The following is an 18841-nucleotide window of genomic DNA, read 5'->3' as shown; positions in this document are numbered from 1 at the left end:
CGCCCGTATTCCCGTAAATTTGTGCCTTGCACAGTTTGCATGGCTGACGTATATACTTGCGCGTTGAAATTCATTGTGACTACGGCGACAGGACAGTTTGGATAACGTTTATGCTTCATAGAGGATACTTACACAAAATATTAGTGTATAGCTGAAAGCCATGCAAATGATACACAGGCAAGCGCGATGTACCCAACCAAGAAACCAATTCTCATGCGCACTCACCTCTAGAAGCCTTTGCAAGTCTTCAATATTCTTGTCGCGGAGGTAAAAAAGGCAGTTCCTAGGGTGGTGGGCATGTAGGCCCAGTTTGGAGCAGTTTGGAGACCGGCCGCATTTCTAGAGATATAAATAAGCATTCGGTGCGTGAGGTTAAGTCAGACTACCGGCGCGACACGTAGCTTTCACCGACTGTTCCGCTTACCTCGCCCATTTTAAAAGGCAAATTGCACCCGCAACAGAAGTCGAAACCACACTGATAGCACTTGAAATGCATGCAGCCGCCGCGGGCTAGTGCATACCGAAACTTGCAGTTTGGACAATCTGCAAATGTGTAAGAATACGTCATGGTAAACTGCTGTCTTTTGTTCAAGTTGTGAATAGGATAGGCAGAGTTTAAAATTTGTAAAAATGCCTAATATTAAGTTGGGTGTACCCGTTTCTTATGCTGGATGGTTACTGTGATGATCACGATAATGCTGGCGCTGGTAGCGGTGGACTAGATACAATGAAATTAATACCCCTTGATGGTCGTAAAAATAAGCCGAGAGTACGATTAGGCTTTAATTACTGTGAACGACAGCGAACGGCCTTCAGGCTTCAGCTGCCGGCATCAACGTACGCTTTTCTATTTTTTACCTCACACCAATTAAACAACAGGTGGTTTAGGGAGAGAAGCTTGCATATTTATGACATACATACATTTGCATATTTTATAACAGCAAAACGCCATCATGCTTAGATTTTTAAGATTAGCTCAATAGCAAAATAACCCGTCAAAAGTCAGCTGTTCCAACTGATATAGTTCTGACCAATGCTCGCAGCTCGCATTCCATAATTATGACAACGAATGTAAATAAACCTGAGGTTTTAAAAACGAAGACAAATCAATACGCCATGTTATTTATAAATGTTTTCTGTAATGTGAAGTTGCCCGATGAAATGGCACAGCTGCCGCTAAAATCTTTGTGTACAGGATGAGTAGCGTACCGATTCCGTTTTCAGCCAAGTATCGCGTGATTCCCTCAGCCTGACTTTCGGGGTCATTGTTTTGTTGCCACTGTTGAAACTGCTCGCAGCTGATCCCTTCATGTTGTTTTTGCCACTGGAAAAAATCAAACAATTTGCACTTGTCATTGCATGATATGCAGGCCACAATAACTTTGCAGGACGCAACATGTTGTACGCAAAAAAGAAAACAATGCGCAGTTATTTAAACTTGAAAGTTTTAAATAAATGACATGCAACACGTTCCATGCACTGCGCCTCTGCAAAGTACTTACAGGCTTGCGACAAGAGGCACACGTGACTGCCTTGCAGTCGGGGCACACAAGACGTATCTGATTAGGGTACGTGATGAAACCAGAGGAACACTGCAAAGACATAACCCGCCGTTAGACAGAAAGGAAAACATGTTGTTAGCAATGATGCGCTATTGAATACACTCTCTTCTGTTGAATCAGGAAGCCTGCCAACGGCGGCTTTCATTTTCTACAGCGAAAGAGGGGACATCCCGCCACATCAGAGATGAAACGCTGGGCAGCGCTCAAACATGGCAAAGAGAGAAAGGGTCTTTCATGGCCCCTTCAAGCACTCATGCGCGTCGACGAGCGTGTCAGCGTGTGGCAGTTCGCCTCACCGCGATGAAACTTCCGTGCTTGTCGAATGATTACAAACAACCCAGCAAGGCACAGCTTACAAAGCCGGTTTCTTTTTCTCTTTTCTTTCTTTCTTTTTTGTGCAAGCACGAACTGCAGAGCAAGTCTGCGACAGAAACCATACAGCGAAAGTTGTCGGTGTGTCTTTACGAGAGTTGAAAAACTACAAACCTGTGAACACCACCGGAAGTTTGGATCCTTCATTAGCGCACGGTCTCGTAGCTTTTGTTGAAACAGGTCGTAGACTTCGTTGTCCACCAAGCCCTTTAACTGCAAAAAAAAAAAGATTAAATCTAAATTAGACAAATGTAAGTTTAAACAGGAATTATGTTTTCGAACCTATATTCCTCAAACTCGAGAAGTAGTAAATAGATCATTACAGCCCGAAATCATTTTTTTAGAAATTGCGGCATATTTCGAGTTAATGGAAACCGGCCCAACACTGCCAGTTCTTAGCAGAAAGTTAATTTCAAGAGAGCTTTCGACCTTTCTCACTGAGTGGCTTGTATGTGTCTTCCGGCAGCATTGGCAAACTGCAACAAAGTTTCACGTTCTTCCATCCTGTTTAAGGCGTCCAGTCCTTGGACACGTATAGGTGGAGCTTTTGCCGGTATATTTTACCTGCCTATTAAGGGCGAAATCTGTGTAAATACGGCGTTCGGGAAATATACCACCTTCATGTTGTCGTAGTAGCCTTCATCACGAAGCAAAGTGTTTTGTTTGATTCCCCACATTACCGATAGATCAGCGGTATTGCTTCCATTAGGCGTCAAAGGCCTTGAAGGCGTTATCGAATTGGCATGCCGAAACGTCCTTCTATTTTTCGACAGGAGCACTTGCCCGAGAATATTTCTATATGGTGAACATTTATATTCTGAGTACGTGAACTACGGAGATGTCTGTGTATTTTCTAATCGCTGCTTCGGACGTGAACATTGTTTCCAGCACAGGTATCCCGTCAGAGATAAAGAGTAACTCGTGCCATCTTCCAGCATCAAAGTGTCTCTAAACATAGCTGGTAAAAAAAACCATAAAATTAGGGAATACCAGACAATAGGGTGAACTGGCGGTACCAAAATATTGGACATATCTTACATTCCTCACATTTTGTTCGATGTCGGCTGCAGTTAATAGATATGAAGAAAAGCTATCATATTTTATTAGGTTCTTTAGTAAGAAAATCGTTTTATTCCTTCAAATATATTGTAAATGGGATATCTTCATTCGGACTAAAAGTAAATTTAATCAGTTTACTTACCAAAATATCTAGGTTATTAAAGTAATTCAGCTCTACGTCTTCGTCACTCAAGTCAGGTTCATTGCAGAATGGGCAAAGAAGTTCCATGATATTTCTGTCCCGTATTTGGATGGTAAAATAGGCTGTGAGGCACTCTTTGCACGCCCTGTGTACGCAGTTCAGCAAGGAAACCATCTGCAACAAGAAGATACAGAAAATACTCATTATTCTCGGCAAGACGCTAAGGATTCATTAAGAGCTACATCAGCGAAACTGTACTGCGTCTGCTCTCTCTGCATTTTGACCCCACCGTGAGATCACGGAAATGAGCGAACGTAATGGGCTGATCTATTTATATACACTATAGCTCTCAGTGAGTTGGACTAAGGTATATTTGCCGCTGCATATAATTATGTTGTGTACGGTTTTAGTGATTCAAAATGAAGCAAGGATTAAATATGCGGGTCAGAGGCATGGCGCAGGATTGACTGACCCCCACTGTGCCTTTTGAAGTCTGCTCACCGAAAGCATTCGGCGTTCTTGATAAAACCGTACTCAAAGTCGAAGCAAGCGACGCGGCCGAGTTTCTGAAATCATCACTGCAAGTGTTTTTGCATTGAAAGCGGCCATGAACAAGATTGCATGCATCCTAAAGTCACGTTATTGAACATTTAATTGTGGTAGAATGTGCGGCGGTGGCATAGGCAAATCTCGTAGAGCGCCCCATCAATGCGAGTATCCGTAAAACCCTAAGGCATCTGTAAGAAAAAAAAAAAAAAGGGGGGGGGGGGGGGGGGGCGTGCCAGCATCCTTTCGAAACTTAGGTAATTTGCGGCAGACAAATGTGTTAAATGCCTGGTGTAAAATTCGTCATGTGATTCGAATAGCAAAGTCAGGTAGGAGATGATGAAAATGAAGTTTGGTAAATTATCGAAATACTTGGTGCCTTATAAACCCGCACGAGAGTTCTAACTTGGCATAGTTCGTTTACATTCAATATAGCAAAGAGCGCACACTACGATACAGTGATATACGTGCGGTCAGTGATAGCCTGAGCGTATTTGTCCTGCTCGTATGTCACTGTCCTGTCGTCTACGCTGCTCGACATGTTGAGCTCTTATAGACCTGAAATGGGAAAATGTCCTTCAACTAAGAGGAGCACGAAGCTACGAAGAAAACTCATACGAGTTTCTCAGAAACATTCACAACTGAAGGAAAAATTGTCCTCGTCCAGGACAAATTAAAGCCCAGGGACATAGCGTAGCATATGACAAAGGGAATACTAGGGCACAATTTTTTTATGAAACTTTCTCGACCTTGCCAATTACAGCAGAACTGATTCGCCATATTCTATGTCTTTCGCTTCGATTTGTCGATCAATTCGGCCTCCCTCTGCGATCTGCTTAGCCTCCTGGTTAGCTCAGATGTAAAGCGACCACTCCGGAAAGGCGTTGGTCACTGATTCAATTTTCGGACCAGGACAAAGTTTTCTTCAACTGCGAAGCTTTTGTGACAGACCCGTAAAAATTTCGTTTCTAGTTTCATACTACTCTCAGGGGGATTACATTTTTGCCCTTTCAAGAAACTTCCTCCACTTTGAGGATTTCTGCACAACTGTTTTTTCAGCACTTATAGAACTATCGCATTACTGGGCTGCGCCAGGTACCGATCCATTGAGCTCGAGAAGTCGCGGCAGCAAAAGTTTGACGTCCAAGTAGAAGCGGGCTTGCGGAACATCTGCCGCATATACGAGGAAGCGCTCATCAGTTCCGAGATTGGTGAATGGGTGCATGGAGTTCGATCACGAGGAAGCCCATCCGGGCACATCGCGGGGAACGTGCTCGCGCATGGGATTCGACTCCGGAAGGCAGAAACACCGTTTGCACGAAAAATAGCTCCGGTATGCTATCCACGGTCATCACGTTGCCTCCGGGGTGGTGGTTCCCGGGAATCAAGCTCGGCAAAATAACGTCATCGCGCGCGAGTCTTAGGTGACATGTGAGAAGGCATGTCGACCCCCCTAAGACTGCACGGTCGAGTGTGCACATTGTTTATGTTTTCGTTGGAGACGGTTTATGTGCATGTCAAAACATTATGATTACACAACTGGACATGAGATTACGCAGCGCGTTCTTCAAGGGAGTGCTCTGGTGTCATTCGTCCGGGCACAAGGCTTTGAAAGCTCTACTGGGTGTCTTTCTTTTTTCTTTGAATATTTGCTAGCCTGTGTGATTGCACTTGACCATGCGACATTGCCTTTGTGCATGCATGTGCCCTGAGAACCATCTTTTTCTCTCTTTTGTCTTCCTATTCCGTTTTGCTCCTTACCCGAAGTAGGGTATCCAACTGGACACTACCCAAGCAATTAACATCCCTACCCATCTTCTCTTCATATTCTCTCTCGCTTCTTCCTATTTTTTCTCTTTCGTTAAATATGTTTACATCAACACTTATTGCTATTGCCAGCGTAACATAGTGGCATACAACAACCATTTGCTGACTATAGCCCGAACAAATTGCTGTTTATCTAGACTCCAATCTTAAGGGTATCTAGGCTCCAATCTTGATTACCTTCATGGGCGCTATTCTCGACACGCATGGCGGCTTCACGGCCGCCATTATCCGCCATGTTGACTCACTGATTGGCTGTCGAGAGGTCACGTTCTTTGAAATTTGTGCCGGGAAGCGGAAGTTTTGCAAAATGCAATTTTGCGTTTTCATCAAGATGACGAAACATGACGTGGAGCTGCAAATTTTATGGACTAATACACTTTTTTGGTCCTTGGCAGCTATATTGCGACGTTAGCGCTTCAAAAAGAATGTGAGCGGTAGCATACAGAAGCCAGTGCAATGCATCTGCAATTTCGCGAATATGTGGTGGCGATCCAAGATATGCGCCATGCCAGCTTGCTGATTGGCTGAAGGAATATCCCATGAGGAGCGTCACAGGAAGGGCTATTTCGTAAACGTCATTTTGACGATGCGTGACATTCCGCTGGGCCGCCATTGCTTAGATGTTCCGCCATAATTTCTGGTGCGAAGAGCCGCGCGAATTATGCTAATAAGCAGCCATATGCACAGGCAGCCGAGAGGAATGCGTATCGCCACATTTTCCCCGTCGTTTGGCACCATAAAAGTCTCTTGTTCATAACGCGTGCTCATAGTATGTGCATTGCTCTCGGGTGGTGTTGGCGTTTGTGTTTGGGGCCACCATTCTTTAAAAGGACGCGCTTATACGAAATAACATTGGTTGAACAGAGCAAGCTTTCGGCAATGTTGTCCACTTTTCACTGCTGCATTAATCAAGATTAATGTCTTTGCGCACAATCAAAAGTTATGACAACGGTGTCTTTCTAATTTATAAAAAGAAATGTACGCAAGGCGGCGCCTTGAAGTTTCCTCCCGCGGTGCGAGTAACCAGCGAAGTGAACAAGAGATGGCAGCGCCGGCGCTTGCGTCACGCTATAGTGGATATCTCTGGAGCGCGCAACGCTATCGGTGATATTCGGCCATTTCTCAGCCAGCCGAGTCGGGCTGAGTCACTTGCGTTTCACGAGATAGCGATAACGTGGCCTAGAAGGCGCGCATCGCCATTGGTAGGTCGCGTATGTTGTCTCAAGGAAGAAGACAAGCGCGTTGGCGCCAACATGCGATGACTCATTCCATTTTCCGGGGACACGCATCCTAGCTGTTGAGGCACACGACGGCTTGTACGCAGCGACGAGGGAAGCGAGAAGCGTTTTCGACGGAATAATCACGCACTTTGAGCTAGCTGCTTTTTACTGTGGAAGAAAACTGTTTTGCTTTACCGAGAACCTTACGTTCAGCGCCTTCATTTCAGTTTCTTAGGCAAAACGTCAAGTTGGCGTCACGTTACGAAAGCAAAATCAGCGCCATTTTATTCGCGTCGCGTCTACGTCACGCATCGAAGAAAATGGCGGAATGTCCAGAATAGCGCCCCATGAAGAGATTTGGCATTCACGTGTTAAATAAGGCACGTCCGGTGTTTCTCACCCCGCCATTGTTTCACAGTATTTTGCTTTCCTATCCAGCTACTTCAACTAGGACAATGTGTCTTCGGGAAATACATGTCATCTGTCATCTCTACAGCTTATACAAAATCAAGCGTTTCTTATCATTTCTCTGCAATTGCTGCTGCGATTTTACCAGTAGGGTTGTTCTTCCATGCAGCATCATCTTAAATATAAATTATCAGTTTTTATCGTTCTAATAGATAATCAAAAAAAGAAATTAAATTTCGACAGTTCAATTGTTATTCCTAATAATTTCCTAATTATAAGTTGTAACAGATTTGATGCTAACACTTTTTTTCTTCATTTCAACAGTTCGCACTAATTACGGCAAATCTATCTCAACTTCCGCAATATCGAAGTTCTGTTGCAACTTTACCTCTTGTTGCAAATTTTACCTCTTCATTAACAACATCCAGGAATTGTCTTATTGGCATTAATTGTTAAATAGCAGTGAACAAATTTAAAGATAGGATATTTTGCATTTCCGTCCTGTGAGCTAAACTGCTCAGAATGTCGGTGCGGCGTTACGCAGAAAGGTAGCCTAGGGCAAGAGAACACTCACTGCCATCCTACTTTATTCACACCGTGCAGCGCACCCACCGTGCACATAATTTGCGTATTCTAGCAGTTTACGTGTATATATATATATATATATATATATATATATATATATATATATATATATATATATATATATATATATAACCCTTGTAAACCCTGATGAAGATCGGTCCACCGATCGAAACTGTCGAAATTAAATACTTGTTCTGTTTACCCTGTAGCACCACTCAAGTTCTTTACGTTTGAAAGCTAGCCTGAAGAATCCCACTTTGCCTACTACTATATATATATATATATATATATATATATATATATATATATATATATATATATATATATATATATATATACGTAAACGTTAATGCAAAGTCATCATATCCATTCCCAGCGGTGGAACTTTCTTGGGCCGTCCTGGCCTTATCCTGGCCTGTCCTGGCCTATCCTGGCCTATCCTGGAACTAAGGCCGTCCTGGCCGTCCTGGCCTTAGTTCCGCGGCAAGGCGCTGCTGTCAGTTATTGAAGATGGCGGTTGTGCTTCACACGTCTACGGCGTACGAGTAACGTAGTGTGATTCGTTTTCTATGGAGCAAGGGACGAACGCCGATCTAAACCCACAGGGAAATGCAGCCCACGTATGGGGAAAGGTGTCTCCCTTTGAGAAGTATGAGGTGGTGTCGTTGTGAGTTCGCAAAAGGCCGCGAAGACTTGCATGACAACGAGCGTTCGGGGAGGCCGCGTGCGTTGCAGACTCACAACGTGGCACAGGGGCATCTCAAATTTAATGCTGCGATGGGACAGATGACTGAACCGTTGTGGCGATTATGTAGAGAAATAGTGTAAGATATGTAGAATAGTACATATATTTGTAATTACCTATATGTACACCCGGCCACAAAAGTTTACGGACAACGGGATCTCTGAAAACGTTCAATTCCCCAGCAGCCTGTAGCAGCAGCCTGAAGAACTGTATGCGACAATGTTGTTACCATATTCTAGTCGAGGGCCGAAATGCAAATACCAAGCTGCGTTGTGTCGTTGCGGAGATATTCAACTTTTTCTCAGATTTCATGGTCCATAATATTTTGTGGCCGGGTGTACCTTATTTTGGCTAATAAATATAGGGGCAAAGACTTTCTTATTCGCCCTTGTATATCGTCGTCATCATCATCATCATCATCAGCTGCAGCAGCAGCAGCAGCCTATCTTATGTCCAGTGCAGGACGAAGGCCTTTCCCTGTGATCTCCAATCACCCCTGTCCTGCGCCAGCCGCTTCCAACTAGCGCCCGCAAATTTCCTAATTTCGTCGCACCACCTAGGCTTCTGCCGTCCTCAACTGCGCTTCCCTTCTCTTGGCACCCATTCTGTAACACTAATGGTCCACCGATTATCTAACCTGTGCATTACATGACCTGCCCAGCTTTAGTTTTTTCTCTTAATGTCAATTATAATGTCGGCTATCCCCTTTTGCTGTCTGATCCACACCGCTCTCTTCCTGTCTCTTAACATTACGCCTGATATTCTTCGTTCCATCGCTCTTTGCGCGGTCCTTAACTTGTTCTCGAGCTTCTTTGTCAGTCTCCAAGTTTCTGCCCCATATGTCAGCACCGATAAAATGCACTGATTGTACACCTTCATTTTCAATGCTAATGGCAAGCTTCCATTCAGGGGCTGACAATGTCTGCCGTATGAGCTCCATCCCAATTTTATTCTGTGGTAAATTTTCTTCTTATGATCAGGGTCCCCCCTATGAGTAGGTAAACGTATTCCTTCGCAGACTTTAGAGGCTGACTGGCAATCCTGAACTCTTGTTCCCTTGCCCGGTTATTAATCATTATCTTTGTCTTCTGCATATTAATCTTCAACCCCACTCTTATACTCTCTTCGTTAAGATCCTCAATCATTTGTCGTAACTTGTCCCTAGTGTTGCTGAAGATGACAATGTCATCTGCAAACCGAAGGTTGCTCAGATATTCGCCGTTGATCCTCACTCCTAAGCCTTCCCAGTTTAATAGCTTGAATATTTCTTCCAAGCATGCAGTGAATATTATTGGAGAGATTGTGGCTCCTTGCCTGACCCACTTCTTCATAGGTAACTTTCAACTTGTGGAGAACCAAGGTAGCTGTGGAATCTTTGTAGATATTTTCCAAGATATTGATGTAAGCCTCCTGTACTCCTCGATTACGTAATGCCTCTATGACTGCTCGTATTTCTACTGGATCAAATGCCTTTTCGCTATCTATGAAAGCCATATAGAGAGGCTGATTGTACTCTGCAGATTTCTCGATTGCCTGATTGGTTTCGTGGATGTGATCTATTGTACAATATCTCTTCCTGAAGCCAGCTTGTTCCCTCGCTTGACTAAAGTCCAGTGTTGCCCTTATTCTATTAGAAATTATCTTGGTGAATATTTTCTATAATACTGGAAGTAATTTAATGGGCCTATAATTTTTCAATTCTTTAACGTCTCCATTTTTGTGCATTAGTATAATGTTTGCATTCTTCCAGTTGTCTGGGACCCTTGAAGTCGATAGACACTTCGTATAGACAGCCGCCAGTTTTCTGTGTATATATATATATATATATATATATATATATATATATATATATATTATAAGAAGCCAACGAACAAAGACACCATGGACAACACAGGAGAAATTACGTGTACTTAGTAATTGAATTAAAGAAGTGATAAATTAATGGAAATTAAAGTGGATGAAAAAAGATCTTGACGCAGGTGGGGAACGATCCCACGTCTTCGCATTAGGCGTGCGATGCTCTAACCAATTCAGCCAACGCGGCGCCGTTTTCCCATACACTTTCTGGGGTATTTATGTTTATCTATAATAGAACTAACCCTGGGAGTGTTAGCCAGCACCACCACTCACAAACCTTGGCAGCGGATGTGGCACATCCTGTCAGCCACAGGCGTCACGAGTACGTGATCTTTTTGGATAAATCAGTGGCCAACTATAGGTTGGCTTGTGCGCACGTGCTCTCGCTCGTGCTATGCGACTTGGCGCACGCGCCACTCGTCTCATAGAGCTAGTTGTCGTTGACGCAAGAGATGTGCGCGTGCGAATATGGCTTAGATAGTTCGACCATCGCGATGTTGTAGGCTTGGGAGCAAAGGCTTGATCCCCCCAGTGGAAATTTAAATTTTTTCTCTTTCGCTTCTTTCTTTCTCTTTCCTTTTCCCTTCTTTTTTTGTCTTTCTTTTTTTTTTTTTTTTACAGCGGAGCTATATATGTCTACTCGCCTACGCATTTTTCAATGTCCATGCCTCAGAGCTCCTGGGCCCTCTGTGAGGAGGCAAAGCCAACCGCTAAGGAATGTGCTGACACCAGTCGTAGCAAGAGGAAAGCTAACGGTGAATTCCACTGGTCGATCTCGAGCGGTGTGTTGAATCCACGAGAGATCAACGAAATCCGGCATGGGGTGACCCAATACGGGGCGACCCAATCCAGATCGACCAGCGAAAAATAAACATGCTCCGGCAGGAAGTGCAGCGGAAGTTGGGCGCCCGCCATATCTGCCAGCCATAACGCGATTTCATCATTTCCACCTTAAATACTATTTCGTAAAGCACGTACAACTCCTTCTCGTCGCTGCTGCAACTTTTCGAGAGATTAGATTTGCTGTCAGAATAGCTCAAGGCAAGAATCACTGCCGCACGGGTGAACGACGTCATTTCGAAAACGTAAGCAACTGCGCAAGGTTACCAAACAACGCCTCAAGAGGAGCTGAAAACAGCCAAGCCACCCAAACAAGCTGGAAGTGACACCAACGCGTCTTCGGAGTTCCGGTGAAATCCGTCCCTGCTCAGCGGATTAACTAGGAGCCGGTTGATCCCAATCGACCAGTGCAATTCGATTTTTTGCCACAGAGCAAGAACACGTGCTCCAGATCGACCAGTGCAATTCACCATAAGAAACCACCCAATCGACAATTTCGTATACAATACTTACCGGAGGGAACTCTGGCACTAGTGCCTACGGCAGCTACAATCGGAGCGATTCAGCCAGCATGAGAATTGTGTGAAGTACTGTCGGCCAAAAAAAGTAAACGGACACGGCTTAGGTGCCCGGAGAGGCTGCGGGGCCACACCGGGGCGCTGCTATCTCGCTCCGCGCGCTGATGGCGAGAGTGCCCCGAGTGACGCCAGTCTTCGCCCTCACTCTCGCGCTGGGCCTTGTCACGCTGCATAAATTTCTGGTGCGCCTTTCGGTTGCTCTGCTGCTGGCGGTTGCGAGGAAGGGGACCGTGCATTGCCGGTACTCCAGCATATAGCGCTGTCGCGCAGTAGCGCTCGGCTGCGGGGCATCAAACCGCGGCACTGAGAAGGAACGAAGACCCGTTCTGATTGTTGTGTTGCTTATATTCACATTATCTGTCATATTAGTGCATGCCGTCGGCGTCCACCGCTGCTCGATTTTAGGCAACATAACGCAAGTAGCCGCAAGGGCGGCTACGATGACGCCCGCTCTTTCACGCCGGCGCGATAAATCACAGGTGCCAAGGTTTACTGCGGGCACGGCTTTTCTGTCGAGATTACTTTTCCGGCATTGTGTCGAGCAGTGGGTTTAATAATTAAATCAGCGACGCCTCTGAAAACTGCTTTAATTAGCTATTTCAATGCGTAGGCCATGATGAAACTTTACAAAAGTACCGTCAGTAGAAATGATTGGGAAGACGAATCGGAAAAACTGGTCAGTCGTGAAAGTTTATTCAAGGAAGCATTCCATGGCTTGAAGGGGTCCACCGTGCGATGAAAAGTTGCCGTCGACAGCGATCACTTGGCTTACTCACTTTGGCATCCAGTAATAGAGCGCCGCCGCTATAGCTTCGGACATCCGCGCAGCGCTTCCCACTCGGTAACTTATCGCGCAGGCGCGTGAAAGAGCGCGCGTCACCCTAGCCGCCGTTGCGGCTACTTACGGGAAGTTGCCTAAGATCGAGCAGCGGTGGACGCAGGCGACATGCACTAATACGAAAGATAAGGTGAGTATAAGCAACACAACAATCCGAACGGGTCTACGTTCCTTCTCAGTGCCGCGGTTTGATGCCCTGCGGCCGCCCGCCGCTTTGATTAGAAGAACTGGTGAGGCTTATACATTGCTGAGTAAAGGCCATGTCCTCTGCTATAGAGGTCTCCCGGATAAGAAGCAATACGGGGTAGGATTCCTAATCCATAAGGACATAGCGGGCAACATTGACGAATTCTACAGCATCAACGAGAGGGTAGCTGTAGTCGTAGTAAATCTCTATAAGAGGTATAGGATAAAGGTAGTACAAACCTACGCTCCAACGTTCAGTCACGAAGATGAGGAAGTAGGTCAGTTGTATGAAGATGTTGAATTAGCGATGAGAAAAGTGCAAACGCGGCATACAGTAGTAATGGGCGACTTCAATGCAAAAGCGGGGAAAAAGCAGGCAGGTGAACAGGCAATTCAGTCAATTGGTAACTACGGTGTCGGTTCTAGAAACGCTAAAGTAGAGATGTTTGTAGAATTCGCAGAAAGGAATAAGCTGAGAATAATGAACACCTTTTTCAAGAAACGTAGGAACAGGAAATGGACCTGGAAAACCCTAATCGTGAAACAAGAAATGAAATTGATTTCATACTTTCTGCCGATCCCAGCGTAGTGTAGGATGTAGAAGTGATAGGTAGGGTAAAATGCAGTTATCATAGGTTAGTGAGGGCCAGGATTCACCTCAATTTGAACAGACAAAGAGTAAAATTGATCAAGAAAAAACAGGTCAACTTAGAGGCAGTAAGGGTGAAAGCACACAAATTTAGGCTGGTACTTGCAAACAAATATGCAGCCTTAGAACAGAGAGATGATGATGATGATGACATACAGGTAATGAATGAAACCGTAATGAGGCTGGCTTCAGAGGCAGCAATTGAAGTGGGAGGAAAGGCACCAAGGCAACCAGTAGGCAAGCTCTCCCACGTAACAAAGCACCAAATTAAGAAACGACAAAGAATGAAAGTGTCCAACTCAAAGAGATAAGATAGAATTCGCGGAACTGTCAAAACTGATCAACAAAGCGAAAATAAGCGGTGTTAGAAATTTTAACGTGAGAAAGACTGAAGAAGCCGTAAAATATGGACGCAGCCTGAAATCAGTGAGAAGGAAACTTTGCATAGGACAAACCAAGATGTATGCTCTGAAAGATAAGCAGGGTAATATCAGCAATCTCGAAGTTAGAATAAAAGCAGCGGAAGAACTCTATAGTTACCTGTACAGTACCCAGATGACTGAGGAGTACTCTATTCGAAATAATAATGAACAGTATACAGAAACCCCTCCTATAACTAGAGATGAGGTCAGAAGGGCCTTGCAAGGCATGAAACGGGAACAAGCGGCAGGAGAGGACGGAATAATTGTCGATTTAATCAAAGATGGAGGAGACATAATGCTAGGGAAACTGGCGGCTCTCTATACGAAGTGTCTATCGACTGCAAGGGTCTGTTGTGCCATTACCACAAGCCCGGATTCCGACTCTACAAGATGCAGAATTTATCCTGCGAGCGCCCTTTGGACAAACCCGGGGCTGCGCCGAAAGGCACAGCGCCCTAATTCTCCCTTGACAAGTCAAGATGCTGAGCCGTCAGGCAGCGGTGTCCTGCGGAGAAGCATCGGCGAGCGACATGTCCAAACGTGCAACCAAGTGCCAGACAGCCCGGCGCCGTACCTCCCTTTGCCTGGAGGTCACCGCGCCCGCCAACTTTGAACGGGGTGGCCAGCGCGGTCGCTGGTTGGACCTCTCGGACGACCGTCGAGTGCTGGCTTTGTATTGGGCCGTTTGAGTGACAATGGTTTCTCGGGTCATTATAAGCCGCGACGCGACCGCCTGGAAAACCGGATCCGCCGACCCACCAGCCAGTGCCGCTCTCGACTGGAGTGAGATGTGTCACGTGTTTTCGCCGGACGTCACCGTGCGGAACAATCGCGTTTGCTGTGAGCTCTCGGCCCCAGTGCCGATCCGATCTTGTCCTGTATAATGACCTGTATATAATGTATAAAGTCCCTTTCGTTATTCTCACTGACGCCTGACTCGGAGTTTTCGCTACCAACGCTCTGTCACGAAACGGGTGACGAGCGCTACGGGACCACCTCAAAGTCGTAATAGGGGTGGCAGCGGTGCAAAGTCCTAACAGTGGTGGCAGCGGTGGGATGTCGTAACAGTGGATGGCAGCTACGGGATTGACCAGCATCGGCTACCTCGGCGCGGTGAGTGCCTGAAGTTTACCTCAAACACCAGACTTTCTCTGACACAGGTTATAGTAGCTTAGGGAAGGATTTGGTGTTGCATTGTGTTAACCTTGTGTGTTTCAAGCCTAGTGAGAGTGTTTTGAAAACCAGGGGATGCTGAGGGGGTAAACAGGGCAGTGTGTGAAATACTTGCGGATGTCTTACTAGTAGCGTTATAGTAGCGTACGGCAGGTATATTCAAAAATGGTAAACAGCAGGAGGACAGTGTGAACGATGGAGAAGTACAAGGTCAAGGAACTTCTCCAAATTTGTGAGGAGTTGGGCATTGAGTTGGGCTCAACCAAAAGAAAGAATGCGATCCTTGAGGTCATGAGGACTGGGGACGTAACGGCTGAGGAAGCCGAAGAGGCCTGGGCGGATATCAATGAACGTCGGGAAAGGGAGGAAAGGAAAGAAAAGGAACGTCGGGAGTGGCAGGCAGAAAAGGAACGTCGCGAGGAGGAAAAGGAGGAAAGGAGAGAGAGGGAACGTCGCGAGCACGAGCTTAAGATGAAAGAGTTGGAGACCCGAAATAGCTCGCCGGCGCCTAGTCTCACTTCTAACGTTCCAAGAATACGCGAACAACTTCCACCCTTTGTCGTCGGAGAGGATATGGCCAAATACCTCGTGAAATTTGAGCACGTGTGCGAACGGAATAGCATTGAGCGATCCCTCTGGGCACAGAATCTGTTAGCCTTGCTTCCTGGGGAGGCATCAGGCGTAATAACTTGCTTATCGAAAGAGGCGTTTGAGAGCTACAGTGATGTGAAGGAAGCGCTACTGCGGAAGTACAAATTGTCGCCCGAAGCTTTCCGGCAGAGGTTCCGGTATGCAAAAAAGGGCAGGGAGTCGAATGTTGACTTCGCGTTTCGTCTAAAAGCCGACCTGGTGGAATAGCTGAAGGGCGAAGAGGTTTACGACGACCGCGACAAAATCGTCGAATGCATCGCGTTGGAGCAGTTCTACCTTTGCATTGATGAGGATGTCCGGCTCTGGCTGCAAGATAGGCTAAAGGAGGTTAAGCTAAACAAGGCAGCAGAGTTAGCGGAAGAGTATTACACCCACCGCAGCTTGCACAGCAAGGCAGTGCGCATAGAAAAAGCAGATAGCATAGATGGGTTTTCCGGGAAGCCCGAAAAACGGAAGCCATTAACTTGCTACAATTGCAAAAAGCAAGGGCACATCGCTGCGAACTGCCCGGAGAAAATTGCTTTTGCAACAAAACAGCGAAACGATACGACGCGTTCTTTTGAAAAACGGAAACCGTTCACCTGCTACAATTGCAAAAAGCAAGGGCACATCGCTGCGAACTGCCCAGAGAAAATTGCTTTTGCAACAGAACAGCGAGACGATACGACGTGTTCTTTTGAAAAACGGAAACCGTTAACCTGCTACAATTGCAAAAAGCAAGGGCACATCGCTGCGGACTGCCAAGAGAAAATTGCTTTTGCAACAATACAGGAAACTCACAAAACCATACGACTATTGGAGCCGTATATGCAGGAAATTAAGGTAAACGGCAAGAAGTGCCGAGCACTTCGGGACTCTGCAGCAACTATGGACGTTGTTCACCCGTCTTTCGTCTCCTCGAGTGATTTTACGGGAGAGTGCGCTAGGATACGGCAAGTGGCCGAGGAGGAGAGTGTCTCTTTACCGATCGCAACGGTTATCATTGAAGGAGAGTTTGGGAAACTTAACACAGAATCCGCTGTGTCTGCCGCCCTCCCGGAGCACTTTCCCTACCTCTTCTCAAATAGCTCGGAGCAGCTGCTAAAGGATCAGGGCAAATCATTCTTTGCCGACGTGGCGTACATGGCCCTCACGCGATCCAAAGCGCGCCCGCTGTCGAGGGAACTTGACTTTGCGTCGGTGAGCGAACAGCAGTGCGGCACAAGGACCGATCAAGGTAACTTGAGTGGCGAGCAGGCACGGGAGAGGCAGAGCTCGGAGGCTGGCCTGGGCGAGCGTGTTCTGGAAGTGAGTGGGAGTGACGCGTGCAGTGCTAGCCGCGATATGGACGCGACGCCGCAGTTAGGCGACGCGGGCTCCACACTCGCTCCGGTTTCCGCCAGCTGGCAGGAGCAGGCTGCAGTTGAAAGGGAAACTCTGATTCGCGAGCAACAGGAAGACTGTTCACTAGCCGATTTGAGGAAGAGCGTCAAACGGGGAGTGAAAAAAAAAGGGTTTCATTTTACGAGGAATCTGGCTTATTGTACCGCCGCTAGTCGGATAAGCAGGGTCGCAAATATAAGCAGCTTCTGATTCCGCGAAAATATCACCGGGAAAAATGAATGACCTCATTTGCTTCCTCAGTAGTATGTTTTCGGTCCAAGTGATTCCAAGGGGACCATTCTATTTGTCATTATTATTGCTGATTATTAATTGTTCCTGATATTTTCGTGTGTTGTTAATTTGAAAACTGGTTGTTTGAGCCTTGTGTACCAGATCGTCCACCTGCCTCTTGTTGCAGCGGGAGCAAAAAGGGGGATAGCAATTCAGTTAGGTTGATTTGGATTATGGCCTTGTCTGGTGTTTGACGGGAGACAGAGGGCACTTGTTCGTGTTGGGTGTTGCCTTTTGCCGGTCGGTTTTGCAAGCTGCAGAACGACCAACCGGGACCAGTGGCGAGAAGCAAGGGCTTAGGAACGACCCGAGCGGAGCTGGTTGAGGTGCCTTGGCGACAACGCGGTGAGCAGAGCTCCTGTCCTGGCGAGTGGGACCTGGGCACGTGAAGTTACCTGGCGTCCAGACACTGGACGTGAACTTGGACGAGCCTGACGAACGTGCGCGCCTGGCATCCGAGCCACGTGGAGGCAGCTCGTCTTCCCGGCGCCTTATCTGAGGGCGGGGATGCTGTTGTGCCATTACCACCAGCCAGGATTCCGACTCTACAAGATGCAGAATTTATCCTGCGAGCGCCCTTTGGACAAACCCGGGGCTGCGCCGAAAGGCACAGCGCCCTAATTCTCCCTTGACAAGTCAAGATGCTGAGCCGTCAGGCAGCGGTGTCCTGCGGAGAAGCATCGGCGAGCGACATGTCCAAACGTGCAACCAAGTGCCAGACAGCCCGGCGCCGTACCTCCCTTTGCCTGGAGGTCACCGCGCCCGCCAACTTTGAACGGGGTGGCCAGCGCGGTCGCTGGTTGGACCTCTCGGACGACCGTCGAGTGCTGGCTTTGTATTGGGCCGTTTGAGTGACAATGGTTTCTCGGGTCATTATAAGCCGCGACGCGACCGCCTGGAAAACCGGATCCGCCGACCCACCGGGAGCCAGTGCCGTTCTCGACTGGAGTGAGATGTGTCACGTGTTTTCGCCGGACGTCACCGTGCGGAACAATCGCGTTTGCTGTGAGCTCTCGGCCCCAGTGCCGATCCGATCTTGTCCTGTATAATGACCTGTATATAATGTATAAAGTCCCTTTCGTTATTCTCACCGATGCCTGACTCGGAGTCTTCGCTACCAACGCTCTGTCACGAAACGGGTGACGAGCGCTACGGGACCAGCTCAAAGTCGTAATAGGGGTGGCAGCGGTGCAAAGTCCTAACAGTGGTGGCAGCGGTGGGATGTCGTAACAGGTCCCAGAAAACTGGAAGGATGCAAACATTATACTAATCCACAAAAAGGGCGACGTTAAAGAACTGAAAAATTAATGGCACATTAGCTTACTCCCAGTATTATATAAAACCTTTACCAAAATATTCTCCAATAGAATAAGGGCAACATTGGACTTTAGTCAACCAAGGGAGCAAGCAGGCTTCAGGAAAGGATACTTTACAATGGATCACATCCATGTCGTTAATCAGGTTATCAAGAAATCCGCAGAGTACAATAAGCCTCTCTATATGGCTTTCATAAATTACGAAAAAGCAT

At 46.7% G+C, this 18841-nt stretch overlaps 1 protein-coding gene across 3 annotated transcripts in view; it reads right to left on the bottom strand.

The window, feature by feature from the left end:
* The window catches only part of LOC126544048 (uncharacterized), a 266997-nt gene that overhangs the window by 18151 nt on the left and 230005 nt on the right, over window positions 1-18841 (bottom strand). For all 3 annotated transcript variants that reach the window (XM_050191234.3, XM_050191236.3, XM_050191235.3), the window contains exons 16-21: window positions 3136-3309; window positions 2049-2147; window positions 1503-1592; window positions 1210-1324; window positions 425-543; window positions 226-339 (exon numbers count right to left, since the gene is read on the bottom strand). In XM_050191234.3, the coding sequence (XP_050047191.2) occupies window positions 226-339; window positions 425-543; window positions 1210-1324; window positions 1503-1592; window positions 2049-2147; window positions 3136-3309 (711 nt within the window). The remainder of the gene's footprint in view (window positions 1-225; window positions 340-424; window positions 544-1209; window positions 1325-1502; window positions 1593-2048; window positions 2148-3135; window positions 3310-18841) is intronic.

This window comes from Dermacentor andersoni, chromosome 1, assembly GCF_023375885.2.
Source record: "Dermacentor andersoni chromosome 1, qqDerAnde1_hic_scaffold, whole genome shotgun sequence".
Classification (NCBI taxonomy): domain Eukaryota; kingdom Metazoa; phylum Arthropoda; class Arachnida; order Ixodida; family Ixodidae; genus Dermacentor; species Dermacentor andersoni.
This window is presented reverse-complemented; position numbering and strand designations above follow the sequence as displayed.